Here is an 18,652-nt window from a genome sequence, read left to right on the forward strand (position 1 = left end):
ATGAAATATATTTATATTATATTTATTTAGTTTTTATTATTATTTATTTATTATTAATAATAATAATCAAAACTTTATAAAAAATGATATAAAAATAATGATTAATATGAGTATGATAGGCAGAGATGCATTTTTTGGTGTTTGAGATTGACTTCCAGACATGGAGCAAACTCTAAACACTTGTATGCAGGGGCGGATCTAGGGTTCGGCACATTAGGCGGCCATCTAAGGAGAAATTTTATATTACTTTTATGAAGTAATTTATTCTACATTTTAAAATTCCATCGGGTATTTTTTATTATTCACTGTTTCCGCATTGCTGACGAGTAACTTAACTACAATAAGCGCGGGAGAAATTGGATAAACTTGTACCCATTCTGATATTGGATAATCTGGAACTGAAATTGGATAAACTTGTACCCTTTATGTTTTCTGTATAAAGAAAACCTGCATTCACCTTAAGCAATTTTTCTGTTCAGAAACAAACATCAAAAGCTTGAAATTAGATAAACTTGTACCCATTCAGAAAGCTATTAACTATTTATAATGCTTTATTTACTTTATGCTATTATGCTCTAAAGCAAAAAATTATCTTCAGTGAAGGTAATATGTTGCTTTATCTGCAGTTTTATGAATTTGCAAAAAGTAAACAATAATTTGCTTTTTCTTTTTGTTACATTATAAAAACATATGCTTGGCCCTGCAAATTACAAACTGCTAGCATAGTTTTGTGATAATGGCGCTATTATGTTTGTATGTATATGTATGTATATGTAAACATATATATTTTTTCATGTAGATATATATTTTTTATATATTAATATATGAAAAATTTTATATATTAATTATATATTTTAAATATAAAATATGTATATTTATATATATATCTCTATATAAAAAAGATATATCTCTGTATATATATATATATATATATATATATATATATATATATATATATATATATATATATATATATATATATATATATATATATATATATATATATATATATATATATATATATATATATATATATATATATATATATATATATATATATATGTATACATCAAAGCAGCAATATAACAAAAATATGCTAGCAGTTTGTAATTTACAAAGAAAAGCATATATTTTTATAATATTATTATAAAAACATATGCTTGTCTTAGTAAAATACAAATTACAAGCATAGTTTTGTTATATTGCTGTTGTGATGTTTTTATATTTAAACATATATTTTTTTGAAATATAGATTTTGCATGATGTCAATTGTAATATAAGCAACACTTTTTCCAGAAAAAATACGCAGAAAAAATGATTGATGTTGCCTAAAGCTTGATGCCTAGCAATAACTGTCATTTATTAACTTCTTATTAATCAGCCTTATTTTATTTAAATTATAAATTTGATGGTTAGTGCCAAAACTTAGAAGTTTTAAGCATCGTCTAAGAGTTGTGTTTTTTATTGGTTCAGTTATTCATAATGTGTTTCCTGCGAGTTACCTTTATTTATGAAAAAAGAAAAATTCTAAAGGATTGTAAAGTTTGTTTGTAAATGTTTTGTTTGTATTATTTGAATTTATTTCAAATTTTGTAAATCAAATCTTGTAACTGTCTCTATAGTTTAGTATTGATAACTTTTGTTTAAAGATATTTGTTAGTTATTGTTAATGCAGCATTTTATTCCAACATACAAAATTTAATGGCATAATTACCAGTGGCAGGTAAAAATTTTCTTTTATTAGCATTTATTAGCATTAGAAAATCACATTATTTAAATGTTATTTATCAAAAAATGCGGATTGTGCTCAGTAGGTATATATTTTTAAATACTTTTTAAAGTTTTAAAAATATTTGCATATTTTATGCAGCTACATTGCTAGTGCTATAGTCCTGGGCCCCACAGTTTTGGGGCCCAGGGCTATAGCACTAGCAATGTAGATTTATTTTCAGAGTTTCTTTTAAAAGTATATTTTTTTATGAACCAAAGCCTTGGTTCATTAAAAAATATACTTTTATAAAAAACTCTGAAAATAAATTTTTTGATTAATCATGAAAAGAGGCCTCTTGCTATAAAACAGCCCTGGGCCCTTTGATCCCAAAAAGTCTTGATCCACTACTGTACATTGCCATAATATATTATATTTTATATGTAATCCAGGAATAAAAAATATGGTCGCAAAAATTTACAAAAAAACTTCGCCAAAGGAGAAATAAATCCTAGATCTGCCGTTGATATGTTTATACTTATGTCGAAATTATGACCATATAAAATTTGTAACCCCCTCACATTGAGGGGGGACTAAACTTTAAATGGTCATAATTTTTGAATGCTATGAGATAATACTATGAAACTTAGAACTTATAGATGAATATAAGTCCAGTTAAAAATAGTACAAAAAATATTTTATCAACTTCTTGCCCTCACATTTGGGGTGGAAGGGGAAAATAACATAAACTATGAAAAAAAAAAAAAAAATAAAAAACATGAAAAATCATAAAAAAAATAAATGCAAAAATTCCCAAAAGTTATCCAAAAAATTTAAAATATATATAAAATTTAAAATATAATAATAATTCAAATGCTGTTGAGATAGAGCGCCAGGCAATATTTATGACAGCCAACACAATAGTTGTCTAAATATTTAACTGCACCTGTTTTTCTTGTTCAATATTATCTCCAAGTCAATCAGTTTGGGTCTGGATTTAAACTCTTTGACTGGTGTAGACTCCACTACCAATTCTGGTAAATTATTCAATCCAAAGACAACCCTGTTTGTAAAGAAGTGTTGTATACTTAAACAATTTTTGACAAACTCTGATCTAACAGGATGTTTATAACATCTAATATGGATGCTGGTATATTAATTGAATGCATTTGTATCTGGACTTTCTTCATATCAATAGATTCAAAACTTTTACATAATTTATATTGTTGTATAAGGTCAACTCTTAGTCTTAGAACTTTTAAAGTTGTTAAATCTAATAATTTTAATCTTTGATTATATTCCAGATGTCTTAATTTCGGTATCAATTTAGTTGCTCTTCTTTGAACTTTTTCAAGTTCGTTGATATATTTTTTATAATAGGGATTCCAAGCTTGAATCGCAAACTCCAAATGAGGTCTAACGTACATGCAATAAAGCATTTTCATGAGTATTTATCTTTATACCTAAAAGTATTATTTAATATTGCAAGATATTATTTGCTTTACTGGCAGCATTCCTTACTTGTCTTTCCGTTTCAAATCTTTGAATATATAAATTTCTTTTAGTTCAATATCATTTTTCATGGAATAAGAATATCTTTAATTACTTGCACCAAAATGCATTGTTTTACATTTCTCAAAATTCAAACCCAGTTTCCATTCAACAGACCATTCATTAAGTTTTTTTATGTCATTTTGAAATGATTTTGAATCAACCTCGGTATAAATAGGAGCAATTATTTTATTGTCATCGGCATACAAACAACATTTATTAAGAAACCTGCTTGGTAATATATCAACTCAATATATCAACTCAATTTGCCTTGCATTTTCCCATCACTACTTGTTGTTTCCTATTTGATAAGAATGATTCAATCTATTTAAGAGGCATACCAACAATACTGGAATATATATAAACTTAAATATATATATATATATATATATATATATATATATATATATATATATATATATATATATATATATATATATATATATTATTAAATGTTTAAAATAAAAATTAAACTTACCCTTTCAGCTTGACATACCAATCATACAAGTTAGTACCATCTTTCAACTCTATTGTATATATTTCTTGAAAAAAAAGATTAAAATTAGAAAATATGATTTTAATAAGCCAAGACAATATTAAAAAAAAAAAAATCTAAAAAAACACTCAATAATTATTTATTTTGCATTTCTTTTTTTATATTAATATAAAATTGTAAAACCCAAAAACAAAATCAATTAATTTCTAAAGAATCGCCTCAAGGGGGACATGTTCAAGATAGTAGGAAATGACACATTTCAGAAAAATGCTAATAAAATAAAAAAGAAAGGATCATGAAAGAAAAAATGAAGACACAAGATTAAAAGCTAATAAATCAGGAGGAAATTAATTTAGAATAAGGATATACTAATGAATCAGGAGGATTCATTAGCTTATTCTTATTATTTAAACTTAAAACAAAATGATAAAATCACCAGATAAAAAATTAACGAATCAGAAAGGATCAAAGGTAAGAGGAAGGTAGAAGAACTATAAGTCAGAGTTTGAAGTTACATAGACAACAAAAGCCTGTTATACTCTGATGACACTTTTACAACTTCTATAAAGACCAGTAAAATCTCAGAGAAAGTACAAGTTAGTCTACAACTGAGTATGGATGAACTCCAACACAACTGGATCCCTATTGTTTGGTATGTTGAAGACTGAAACCACCAAAGGAAATTACCAGGCCATTGCCATCATGTTTTATAAATATTTATTGATTGATCATGTTTTGGAAGGCCTAACCTCTGGCTAATGTGCAGACACCAAACATATGAGAGGCATATGTCTCATGTCATGAAATTTGCTCTTAAAAAAACAAAAAGTCCAAGCAAATGTCTCTATGTTTCACTCTAGAAGCTTGGACACAAATACACCTAGAAAAAGCTTGGACACAAATACACTTAGAAGTTCATTAAGTTGAACGAATAATAAAACTTAAATGGTTTCAAGATGCTTTCAGGCCATGAACTCCAGTGCTCAACAATCTTTTTTTTAACAAACATTGACCTTTGTCTCAATATTTATTGGCAAATGTCTAAGATCTTCTCTGTTTGTAACTTACTGCAAACATTTCTAGTCTGAAGAGTACAATTTTAAAACTTAATTTTTAATTTTTGATTTCAACTATTATAAAATGGCAAAAAGAACAATTTATTATGTAATGAAATAATTTATGAATGAAAACTAAATATAACTAAAGATTAAATTTACTCTCTATTATGTAATGTAGTATGAAAATTACTTATAAATATAGAATAACTTATGAATAACTTTTATTAAAAACCCTATTCTTAAATATTCATTTTTAAAAAGAATTAATTTAAAGAATTAAAACATGTATTCCGATTAAACGGAGAAGACTGTGTCTAAATCAAATGGAAAAATTTTAATTAAAAATAAATATTTACACTTGTTCATGAAGACTGTTAACAGAATGTTTCAGCTTAGTTTCTTTTCCATATCTTTAAAACATAAAATAAAGTGATTTAGTGTAAAATAAATATTTATTAACAAGGTTAAAAACAAAAAATGGTAAAATGCTGTGTTTGTTTTTTAAATTTCTTAGCAAACGCCAGTGTTTGATTAAGAAAAGTTAGGGAGCTTATTGTGTTTTTTCACTGACTATTGAGTCCTGTAGAAACCTATGCTCCTTCTATTGACCTAAGAGATTTTAAGAGCTTAGGTCATTAGGAAAGAGCCTGGAGCTGGTAGCTTTTAACTTGCTGGTTAAAAGCTAATATCTGATAAGTGATCTGGTAAAGCTAACATCTGACAAGTCATCTTTTATTTCATCTGACATTTAGAGCCGGATGGTTAAAAACTTGGGAGCTTTTAACCATCCAGCAATGTCAGATGACTTTAAAGTCAATACACAGATTAGAAAAGGCTCTCACCAAATTGTTTCTACGTCTCACTTGGTATTTATCTCCAGCTTGTGATTGTCTTTTGCTTACAAGGATCTGGATGTTGATGTAAACAACAAATTGCTAACTTTTGAGGTTCTGGAAATAAGATTGAAAAGCAAAGCTATTGAGCAGAGTTATTTTATTTTTATTTTCTTGGAAATAACTAGGAAGAACTTTGTTGTGGAAGGAGAAAATAATAGGAGGATATTGCAAAAGCCGGAGAGCTGTTAAATCAATTTTGAATTTCTCTACGTGCGCAAAACAGTTTGCTGTTGTAAATGATCAGGCTGAATGCCACATCAAATTGAACAAAACAAAATTAGAAAAACACATGAAGCCAAAAGACTTCAGGACACTTTTCAGGCATAATTCAATACAAAAATATTTTGGTATAACTGTTTAGAGTATTTTTCATATCATAATAACATAAAAAATAAACTTAATTAACGAAACTTAAATATTTAAAGTCTGGATTCTTTAACTCTTTTTTGAATTTATGTTTACAAGTTGTCCAGAAAAGCAGATAGAAAATATCCAAAAAAATCACAAAGTATCATCAGAGTATCTAAAGTGTTGTCAGAGTATCTAAAAAGTTTAGTAGTTTGCAACAATTTTGTTTTGCTTTCTATTCAAAGTAAAAATTGAAATTTAGTACTTTTATTATAACAAAATTGTCACATAAAATTTTTCTTATTCAATTGGATCAATGTAATCTAAACCAGCATTTAGTGAGTGTTCTAAATTTAAAATTTGAATAACTTTTAATTAAAAATATTTGTCATTTTCAACAAAACAGATAATTTATCATTTAAAAGTTTTTGTATTTAAATAAAAATAAGCATGAGCATTTTGGTTGTTAAGAGATAGGGTTAGCATTTAGAGTTAGTGTTATTTATATGTTAAGTAAACTACTTAATGTGGAGCTGATGTTTGCATTAAAGCTCTTTTCTAAATTTCGGATCAACAATTAGCATCCATGGTAATTTTAAGGGTTGGTTACCTTTTTATTTAAGTGCTATTTTATATTTATTTTATGCTTTTAGAATCAAAAGTTAAAAATTGTTTTATTTTTAAATCATTTCTAAGAATTTGTTTTTATTTTAAAAGTTTTCTTTATAACAATTTTTATTTATGATGATAATGAGCACAATAGATTAGCATCGTATCAAAAATATTTTATTTAATAAATAATATGTTATATATGTGTTAAACAGGTAGAGCAATAAACAAATTAATGCATATGGTGTGGAATTATGATATGCGGTAGTGGTGTAGTGGTGTAGCGGTAGAGCACTTGCTTCATAAGCTAGAGGTTCCGAGTTCGATTCCCACCACGTCCCTGGTAGTACCGCGTTAAACTTGTTTCTCCGCGCAGCTGCCTTGTTCGTCAAGGTTCGTGTTTCGGAGTTATAGAGTTGAGAGAGGGTTATAACCACAAGTAGCCTCCTCATCTGTAGTGGCCTTCTCAGCCTTAGGGAGGTGAATTAAAAAAAAAAAAATATGAAAAACATAAATACACAATGCGTAATAATGTGAAAAGACATAAATGCAAAATTTTAATTAAGGTGCATGATTTGGAATTTTAAAAGAAGGTTTTTCTAAATATTAGCATTTAAATATTACATTTTATTTGTAAATGAACCATAATTTGTTTTTAATCATAATAACTTTAAATACATGAACTTATCTATTTTAATTATTGAAGAATGTATTTTCTCCTTGATAATACCAAGATTCTCCTTACTTTATTCTGTGATCACCATGGTAACTATGGCATACGATCTTCGTTAAAATTTTATGTCATTGTCTATTAACTTATACATTTTTATTTCATTGTTTTTAAAACATTATATGAAACAATTGTTTTTAAATCGTTTTTACACAATTTTAATAGCATAAAATAATTAAAAAAAAAAAGTTAAATAAATATATAATGCTGCAAATAATTCTGAGATAAAGATATTTTTAGGAAAGTAAAACTATACTGCGTCATCTTCAAATTATAGACGAAGGAAAACAATGAGACAACAATTTTGAGGAGGAAAAAAATTAAACAACATTTGAACTCAGACTTCTAATGCAAAATGACTAAACCAAAAACTCAGGGTTGAAAAAAAAGGTTAACTAAATAAATAAACTAACGTTCTAATTAAATTTCTTGTATTTCTCACTTTCATCAAATCAGAGATTAGAGTGACAGGTAATAAAAGTTTATAAAAAAAGATCAATACAAAAATAAGCTTATAAACTTAACTTTAAAAAAATATATAATATAAACTTATAATATCCACACATATTCCTGGTAATGTAATTTATTGAAGATATGCTAATTTTAAAACCTATACATTTAATACTTTTAACAGCAATATAGCTAAAAAAATACTCCCTCCGTCGGAAATATGGTATACATTTCAACAAAAATCGTAGATTATCCTGATTATAAAAGTAAATTGGCAACTGTCATTACATTGTTAAAGTAAATACTCATGACAATATAACCTGAAATATTTGATGTAAGCAATATCATTCTTTATTAAAAACTTAGCGCTCAAACATCAGTGTTTCTTGAGACAAATAAAATTAATACTGCTGCAAGACGAGTATGGAAAATTCTGAAGGAAATTTGTTAAACTTAGAAAGAAGGGATTCGATATATAAACAATTAACCAAAGAACAGCGTCAAGGTATATTAGAAAAATTTCATAGCCAAATCAAATTTCATAGCCAAATCAAATTTCAAGTGAAAAAAATCATTCTTATTTAATTAAAATGTTTCAAATAAAGTTAATATAATATACTTGTCATGTACATTTTTTGATTTATTTTATTTTCTCTCAAATGTATACCATATTTCCGGACAATAAAAATTGCTAAAATGTATACCATATTTCCGGACGGAGGGAGTATTTATTTTTTTAATTATGCCATAAAAAATCTTTCCAGTTCATACACAGAACTTATTGTTTTTAATATTCTTTTTCACGATGCGTACCATTAAATTATGACTCTTTGGTCAAACAAAGCAGAAAACATAAAAAGAGTATCTACTGTAATAAATTGCTTCAGCGCTTCATTAGTGTTTAAATCAAAAATGACATTATTGAAAACCTCTCTAAAACACAAGTGTTCTTCAAACAAAGAAAACTTGGAAAAAATAAAAACATGCATGATTGCTTTGATGTACCAATGGGCAGTTATGATGGAGCAGAAATTTGTCAATTTGTTGGACTACATATGTTAAACTTATCAAGTAAAATAATCAATATTAATTATTCAGGCCTTTATCCAGATGATGGTTTAATAGTAATGCATTAAAAAATCTAGTTCACATTTTAATAAAATTAAAAAAGATATGGTGAAATATGTTTTGCCAATCATAAGCAATCTTTTAAAAATTAAAAGAATTTAAAAGACACCATACTGTCAAAATTGGAATTGAAAGATAAAAATAGTGATAATTTTGTATAGAATTGATTCATCCTTAAAACAGCACCTGCATATAATATTTCCAAAAAATGTATATTACCGGGTGATATGGAAGTTATCGGACAAATCTGAATTTAATTTTTTGAGCATATTAATTTGTTTTTGTGGTTTTATGCGTAGGCATAAACATTCTATAAAATATAAACTTTATTATTTGAAAAACAATTAATTAAAATAAGGTTAAATGCAGCTGAACAAGAATCTTTTTAAAAGCGACTCAAAATATTTTTTTGTAAATAAACCTAATATAAAAAAAGTAATTGTAAATCATTTTGAAAAGGAAGGATTTGCTTGAAGTGCAATATATGATAACCTAAAAAGATTTAAAACTATTCAATCCTTTTCTGATAGAAAGCACCCTGGTTGTCCAACATCCTGGACTTGAGAAAAGAAAGCTGAATTAACAAGACTTATTAACAATCGAAAAGGGGTCAGTCAGAGAAAAATAGGTTTTAAACTTGGTGCAAACCAATCAACCATTGGTCGTCAGTTGAGATGAATATTAAATACAGAAAACATGAAAAGACTGCAAATTACAAAGAAAAGAAGCAGGAAACTAGTTAACCAATTCTATAACACAAAATTGCTTCTGGTCATCAATGAGGAAAAATACATTTGTTTTGCAGGGAATAACATGCCTGGAAATTTTGGAGACTACACAAACAACAAAAAAACATGCATAGAAAGTGTTCATTTTATAGGAAATCAGAAATTTCCAAAAAAATTATTAATGTGGATAGCCACATTTGACCGTGGTATGCCCAAGCCATTATTTTGCACTTCCAAGGATGTAGTAGTTAATTCATCCATCTATATTGATGAATGTTTAGAAAAACAACTTCTTCCATTCATTCACAAGTATCATGGAGCCTTTAACTATTTATGTTGGCCGGATTTAGCAGGTTCTCATTATTTTAAAGACTCTCTAAATTGGATGAACCAATATGTCTATTACGTTGATAAAGAATCCAATCGCCCAAATGTGCCTCAAGCACGACTAACTGAAAACTTTTGGGGACATTTGGCACAGAAGGTTTACGAGGGAGATTAGTAAACTTCAACAGAGCAAGTTTTGATTGATTGAATTAAATTAAAACTACAAGAAATAACCACATGATAATCAATTATGGTTTGCTTATGAAAGGCATCAGAGCAAAATTGAAATCAACTGCAGATAGTGGTGTTTTTTCATTTAAAAAATAACTTATTTTATTAAAAGATAAATACTTTATTTTAAAAGAATATAATAATAGTTTTTTTTTTCATTTATGAATAAGTTGTTGATGTTTTTATTTTGTCCAATAACTTATGCATCACCCATTATGTCTACATGAAAAATTTGAAAAATGCGATCCAAGAATGTTTATTAAACAAAAAACAGGAATCAATTTCTAAAATAATGAAAATAAGTTTCTTTTAAAAAATATAAATATAAGTGAGCTCATAAAATAATTATAATAAGTCTCCATTTGTCATAAATGTCTCAACTACTGAATTTTCACACAAATGTGTGAAAATTCAGTAGTTGAGACATTTATGACTTCCTGTAATTTAATTTTTGCATAAATCGAAGTGTTATTAATTTGATCATTCATTTCTGACGCGTCGTTATAAATAAAACACAGTTTTATTTATAACGACGCAAGAGTTAAGAGTTAAAATATTATATATATATATATAACCATATATATATATAAACTTATACAATTATATATATATACATATAATTATATATAAATAAATATAATATTATATATAAATAAATATAATATTATATATATATATATATATATATATATATATATATATATATATATATATATATATATATATATATATATATATAATTATATATATATATATATAATTATATATATATATATATATATAAAATTATAGATATACATATATATAAAATTTGAAAAAACATACTTAATTTAAAACTGTTTGACTTATATATATTTTTTAACTCTTTCATTAATCGATCGGTAGCTTGCACAGAACCACTTATTCTACCCTAAAATTAAATAAATTTATGGAATATTCCTGTAATTAAATAAACTTGTAAACAATCTGATGATAGAATATAAAGATACATAACATTTTTTTTCTTCATATTTTTATGTTTCACAAAATAAATATAAGCAAAAAAATTAGGAAATGTAAAAGAAAGCTTCTGATTAAATAAAAGTACTGATAAAAATTCTTGTCTTTGTGATACACGCAGATTTTGTAATTGCGTAAAGCTATCCAAGCCTAGTTCTTCTTTTTCTTTTTTTTCATCGCTATAATAAAATTTAAATATATATCAAAAATAGTTAAATAAAGACCTTTAAATAATAACTGATCAAAAATAACTATAACATTAACTAATAAAATTATACAGTTTAAATTTATAAAATATTTTATTATAATACATATAAATACTATTCTATTATTTTAAAACAATTTTTTATTCTAAACATACGTTGTATCAGATATGCTATCAACAATTTTTAACAAATAGCTGAAAAAAATATAACTAATTACAATGAAAACAAACCAATGTACTGTTTGCTTTATTGTAACACTGCTTCTACTTGAAAACATAGTCAAACTTGTATAATATGTACAATGCACAATGCTTCAATCAAATAACTTTTCCATAAGACATAGTTGTATTTGTGTCAAATATTAATTTGGAAAATACAATAGGAATATAATAAGGAATATTTTTTTTTTTAACAATTTATGTATGGTTAACTATCCGAAAGTCATCATTCAGTATAATTCAGTAAAATATTGGAAAAATATTTTGTCCTGGGTCTATAATTAGATCTGCCCCCCCCCCATACCCACTCAAAAATTAGGGTTTTTAGATTTTTTTGATTTTAGGCAATAAAATTTGAATAGCTAATTAAAATTCAAAAGTAAAAACTTTTTTGATATTAATTATTTAGCCTAGCCATTATATATAGAGAGTAAAGTTTAAAACTTCTTTTTCTTGTTTTATCACTTTTATTTTTCAAAAGAAGTTTCTTTAAACGCTTGAGTATATTTGTGTACAGGCTTGTGCCAAAAAGTTTTTTTTACGGCTCGGCTCTAGCTCTAAAAAAATGTCTTGCTCGGCAACGGCTCAAGGACAAAAATTGCAAATTTCGGAATATTTATTTTGATCACATTTGCCTATACAAATCTAAACCAATTACAACAATTAATTTTTAATCAATTTTCATGTTTACCAGTCACGGGGTAAAGGATAAGTGGCGATGACGTTTGTCTGACGTGATAAACTAGTTATTGGTGCTTATTCTCATCGAAATGCCAGTAATAAAAGACGCAACTCTGAGGAGATGTTTATTACTTAATCACTACACAAACTATGTTTACACATTAGCATTAATGTTTTTTTTCCATTCTTAGGCCTTACATTGTTGTATGCATACTCTTTATTTTGTAGTCTATATTTTGTTTTGTATGTTTTTGTTTGGTGATATATTTGGTGTATACTTTTTTTCATCAAGTTTTCATAAAAAAATTATTATTATTATTATTACTTCTTCTTTTTTTTTAATTATTGTATTTACTTGTTAGTACTGTTTGGGTGCATTGTCTGTTTTATTTTTGTCATCAAGTTCATTTTTAAAAATTCTTTTATTAATCTTTATTTTTTTCTTGACAACTGTCAAAATAAGCTTTTGTTCGAAAAATAATTCTCCTCTATTCTAATGTACTTCATTTTTCCCTCAGACATTCACTGCTTGTGTGCAGCTTTTTGGCAAACATATATGCCAAATTTTTTAAAAGATATTTTTGTCATCACTGCTTCAATAAAAAATTTTTTGTATATAATCTTTCATGGTATTATTACAAGGTATTATTACAAGGTATTACAACTACTACTATACTACCACATATTACATTTAAAAAGAAAAATGTTTTGGATAAATATATATTTATTTCTATATATTAAAAAGTTCAAATTTCATTTGTTTGAATTATGTAATTACGACAGTTAAAATCAATTTATTAAGAGGTGTGTAGAACTTGTTTTAGCTAAATAAAATAATTAAAACACATGTCACTTGATATTTAAATGAAATAAATTTTTGTCAACCAATCTTTAACTTGATTAATGGCAACTAATAAAAGCCAATAAATATGAACCATGACGTAATAAACAAAATTATTTAATAAAGGTTAACGCTTTTTCACATGCAAACAAAAACAATTTAATAAAATTAGTTCTAGTATAATTTTTAAAATATGAATAACCTTTTATCATTATATTGTGTATTAAATATTTAACAATATATAAAACAACTTATGTAACATGTATAATAATATAAAACATGTAATACTGAGAGAGTACACAATTTACTTGTTTTTTTTAATAAAGCATATTATGAAATGCTATTAAAATATCAATTTAATGACAACTATCTTAATAAAACTAATAAAAATAGAAATTCAATAAATAATTCATTTAACAAATTATTTAAACAATGAATGAATAATATATGTCTACAGTAAAAACATATATTCTACTCCTTTAAAAAATACAAGAGTCAAGAGTCGCTTGATTTTTGCGGTTCTGACTTCAGTTCCTGCTCCACCAAAAAACAGTGGCTCCTTGGCTTTATGGCTCTGGCTCAACTCCCCAAGCCTGCTTGTCTAACAGATAGGTGGAAAAGTATTGTTAAGTATTGAGCATTTTTTAAGAATCTTGTTAAGTACCAAGTACATTAAATAATTGTTATTAGAAAACTTTAGAAAAAAATACAGTTGCACCATTGACACCCAACTAATGTTTTTAGTCAGAAAAAAAACTTTTTTTTTTTATCTTTTTTGGTAAGAAAAAAATTTAATTTAAAATGACAAAAAAAAAAAAAAAATTGTTTATTGATAACCTCAATTATCAATAAACAATTAGATTTCAATACTTCACATTATTTTTCAATAAATGATACAAGTAAAAGTGATAAATCATGAAAAGATAATTTTAACTCACAAAATACTTTTACTTTTAAATATAATAAAAGTAAGAACTAATTATACAAAAAAAACATAAAAATTAAAACATAATTATTGTAATTTGCTATAACTTTGTTGTAATACCTTTTCTCGAACACATGTTTATAAGAAATGCTCTTGCTAAAAACTTCAATAAATCTCATTTTAACATAATCAACATTCAGATTCTTACTGACTACATCAATTTCATCAAAGCATACCAAATGAAAGTGTAATTTTAAGTAAAATTTTAAACCACCACAACAGGTTTTGTAATAAAATTAGTAATTTTTAAAATTAGTAATTTCAATATAAGATAGTAACATTAGTTATAATATTATAGAGTAAGTAAGTATTTAAAAGTATTAGTAAACTAGCAGAGGCGTGTTAACGTAACGAAACTCATAAAATTAATTTTTATTTTGTAATTTTTATCAAAAATTATAAAACATAATTAATGTATATAATAAACAATTTTTGAAACAAAATCATTTTTTAAGAAATGAAAAACATATTTTTTCATAGTCTAGGATATTTTTTTTTTGTTTTTAACTAAAAAATAAATAACTATTTTAAATAAAATGAGTAAAAATACATTGAGTCAACCTAAGACACTTATAATAAAATTAACATTAGTTAACATATTTACCTTAAAACATCTGCATCATATTCAACATGGGCATCAAAATTATCCTACAAATGAGATTTATAACTATAAAATTAGGTTTATAAAAAATGAAAATTATATAAAATTGTATATAAAATGTAAAATCGTATTATTGTGGCCAGTGTGGCATGAAAAAGGAGCCATTTATATTTTACCAAAATTAATTTGAGCTGCAGTAACACTCCACACAATACATTTTAATCTTCAACAGTTAGAATAGAAATGGCCTCTTACCAGTTAAATACTTTTAAATAAATTTAGACAATAATGTGTTAAAATAGTCAATTTGAATTATTTTTTTTATTAAATTCAATTTATCTGGGCTGCAGAGGCCCAGTCAAGAAGGGTACTAATTTAAAAAAAATTTTAAACAAGGGTGATAGACAGAGAAACAGGTTGATTTCAGTATTGAAGTTAAGAAAACAACCAAGTGATATTTTCAGAGAGTGTATTATAGTGTTTCTGCGTAAGCAAATTTTTCTATCACTATTTCAATTCTAATCACCTTCAATCACTTGAGCTAGGTAAGTTATGTGAGATAAAAACAAAAATAAAGCCAAACGATAATACTGTAAATAAAATTAAGTTTCTTTTCAAAACTGTTCTATAGACTACACTAACAATTTTATATAATAAAGTGTTCATTTATGAAAAAATATAATCATAAAGTGCACACACATTTGTATGTAATAAATGTACATGTATGTATGTGTATATTTTGTGTAATTAATTACACATTAATAATATTATTGTGTAATTTAAACATAACGCTCAAAGTTAAAGAACTTCTAATAAAAAGTATTACTGTTCTGGGCTAATTCAAAGTAGAAAGAAAATTATGCCACATAAATTTTGAACATTTTTTAACAGGAATCCCATAAACATCAATATAAAACTTTTTTGTAAGATTTTATGGAGGTACACTCTTGCATAATAAATCATCAAAGGTAAATACTTTGATGTAGTTAATGTGACTAAGCATGACCAACCAACCATCACATTTGAATGAACTTTAATTTTAAATAGAATTTTTTCTTTAAAGCTGTATTAAAATTTATTTGACTATTAAAGAAACTTATAAATACATCATAATATATCTGTACATCATAATATATCTGTGCATCATAATATATCTCAAATCTTAACCAGAGGAAAAGACAAAAATTAATTTAAAACTTTTAAATAACCATTTTGAAATAATTTAAAATAAATCAAAACCATTTTGTAAAAACAAACACAAATTAATTACATCTTCGTCTATAACATGCATTGTGTCTTCGTCCTCCGCAAATTCTTCCATTGTTATAGGTTCGTCCTAAAATGAGTAAATAAATGATACATATCATATATAAAAGTATAATAAAACATATATTATATATAAGTAACATAACATATATAATATTTATAATATATGTATAATATAAAATATAAGTTTAATTTATAATGAAATTTAAAATATAAATAAGAGAGAGTTAAAATGCATACAAATACAAAAAACAATAAAAGCTTAAAAACTTTATTAAATTAATTTAATATAAATTTAATCGAAATAAAATAGCAAAAATGGAAACTAAAAATCAAGAGAACCAAGAAAACAGAATAGCCTTAATATGAACAATAAATTTCAAAACTTTTACAAAATCTTTTTCATTTCTTTGATTTACATTTTCTTTTTTTAAATTAGAATGCTTCAACTTGTCTTTTTTGTTAGTAAGACACTATTTTGTTTTGCTTTGATACATTTTTCACCCTCAGAAACATATTTTTGACATAAAGAAGTTTTGGGTGACTAATAAAAGTATACTTGACTTTAGGAGGATTAATGAGAGCATACTTTACAATACTTTTGGAGGATTAATGACATCAAATATGCACTCAACACAGTTTTAAAAACAAAGGTAATTTATTTTAAAATCAAAAGTTTAAAAAACAATTAATAAATTACATTAAGCCAGCATTAATAAAATTAATGTACTTTTACTTCTTACTTTTTCTGACTGAGCAGACATGTTACACATAGGTAGATATGTAACATTACTGTGTTAAAGAGCGTCAAAGCTGCCTATACAAAATGTGTAAAAAAGTTTTTTGGTTGTAAGCGTTAAGGTAATACTACAATTATATTTTTTGAACTTGGTTTACCAACATAGGACACTGTTTTTCACAATTCAAACTCTCGATTTAAAACTTTAATCCTAATGGATGACAATACATTAGTTAAAAGTTGCATTTTCAGGTAGTTCGTACTTGTTTTAATTAGTTGTACTTGTTCTTTCTATGTATCTATATGATCTGAAATAAATTAGAAATAATAAAAATAGTATACTGTTACCACATTAACCATGATATAATGCTACCACATTAACCATGGTATAATGCTACTACATTAACCATGGTATAATGTTACCACGTTAACCTCAAACTAGATAAAAAGAAAAGAATATTAAGATATTTAAACAAATCAAGATTGATATATACTTTTTTATTGTCTTATTTAAAAATAAGAACTTCAAATCAAACTCAATTTTAGCACTATATGAGAAAGGAAAAAAAATTTAAACTGAATTTTCTTTACATATATACTATAAACACATTTGAAGAAGACTTCTATTTACTATTTGTAGCAACTTCATCATAAGTTCTGGTGTTGAGGAGTTAAAGGTTAAAGTTATACTTAAAATCAAAACTTGTACAGAGTACCCAACAGTATAAAGTCTTTTTAGGACTTGACATGTCTTCAAAAAAGTAAAAAGTTCAGCAAAATAACTACTGTAATAACATAAATAATTCAGAAGCACCAAAGTGATGACTAAAAAAAAGAAGCAGCTATTTTTTAAGAAAACAATTTTATAAAAATAAAGCTGGTATTTAAAATGTTTGTCATCATATATTTTTACATATATATATTATAATATTCATACTTACAAGCTCACGCTAATATATCGTTTATAGGTGTATAAAGAACAAGCAGTTGCAGGATAATTAATTTTTTTTTTTAAATAAAACCAAACTTTAAAAAAACATAAAAAAAATATAAAAGTGGACAGTGCACATAAACATCCCAAAGTAAAGTATTTAAATAATCTGCTTCGCAATTTAATAAACTGAGAGAAGCTTTCGTTTTATCAGACATTTTGACTCAGTATAGGCAATTATAAAAATTTGCTTTTTAAAAGAATAACAATTAACACTAACAATTTATTTATTAATATCAATATACTTATTTTTTATTTTATAATATACTAAATATTTAGTATAAATATATTGATTATATGAAATATTCATAAACAAATTTCTTTTTAATTTTGCTATTTTATCTGCTGTTATATTTTCCATATAATTATTGGCAAATTAAATTAAACAAGAGAAAAAAAAATTCATTATAAAAACTTAAATATGGTATTGGTGTAGTGGTAGAGCGCTCGCTTCATAAGCGAGAGGTTTGGAGTTTGATCCCCACCACGTCCCTGGTAGTGCTGTGCTCAACTTGTTTCTACGCGGCCTTGTTTGTCAAGGTTCCTGTTTTGGAGTTATAGAGTTGAGAGAGGGTTATAACCAAAATTAAGTAGCCTTCTCATCTGCAGTGACCTTCTTGGCCTTGGGGTGAATTAAAAAAAAAAAAAACGTTTACTAGATAAAAAAAGAAAGCTTCTGAAACAAGAGAAACTTTGTGCATCAAAATATAACTTTTTTTAACTAAACAGAAAGTGTTACTAGAAAATATTTATAAAAATTTATATATAACTGATTAAGTATACAATAGTTATATATAATTAATAAGCAGTCAATACAATGAGCCTTGGATTATCCTTTAAGCAAAATAAACGAAGCTTAGGGCAG

General features: G+C 25.4%; 1 protein-coding gene across 2 annotated transcripts in view; it reads right to left on the reverse strand.

The window, feature by feature from the left end:
• The window catches only part of LOC100200247 (ubiquitin-conjugating enzyme E2 Q2), a 43,253-nt gene that overhangs the window by 15,124 nt on the left and 9,477 nt on the right, over positions 1–18,652 (reverse strand). For both annotated transcript variants that reach the window (XM_065816756.1, XM_065816757.1), the window contains exons 3-7: positions 16,062–16,127; positions 14,795–14,838; positions 11,348–11,438; positions 11,086–11,170; positions 3,738–3,801 (exon numbers count right to left, since the gene is read on the reverse strand). In XM_065816756.1, the coding sequence (XP_065672828.1) occupies positions 3,738–3,801; positions 11,086–11,170; positions 11,348–11,438; positions 14,795–14,838; positions 16,062–16,127 (350 nt within the window). The remainder of the gene's footprint in view (positions 1–3,737; positions 3,802–11,085; positions 11,171–11,347; positions 11,439–14,794; positions 14,839–16,061; positions 16,128–18,652) is intronic.

Source organism: Hydra vulgaris, chromosome 13, assembly GCF_038396675.1.
Source record: "Hydra vulgaris chromosome 13, alternate assembly HydraT2T_AEP".
Classification (NCBI taxonomy): domain Eukaryota; kingdom Metazoa; phylum Cnidaria; class Hydrozoa; order Anthoathecata; family Hydridae; genus Hydra; species Hydra vulgaris.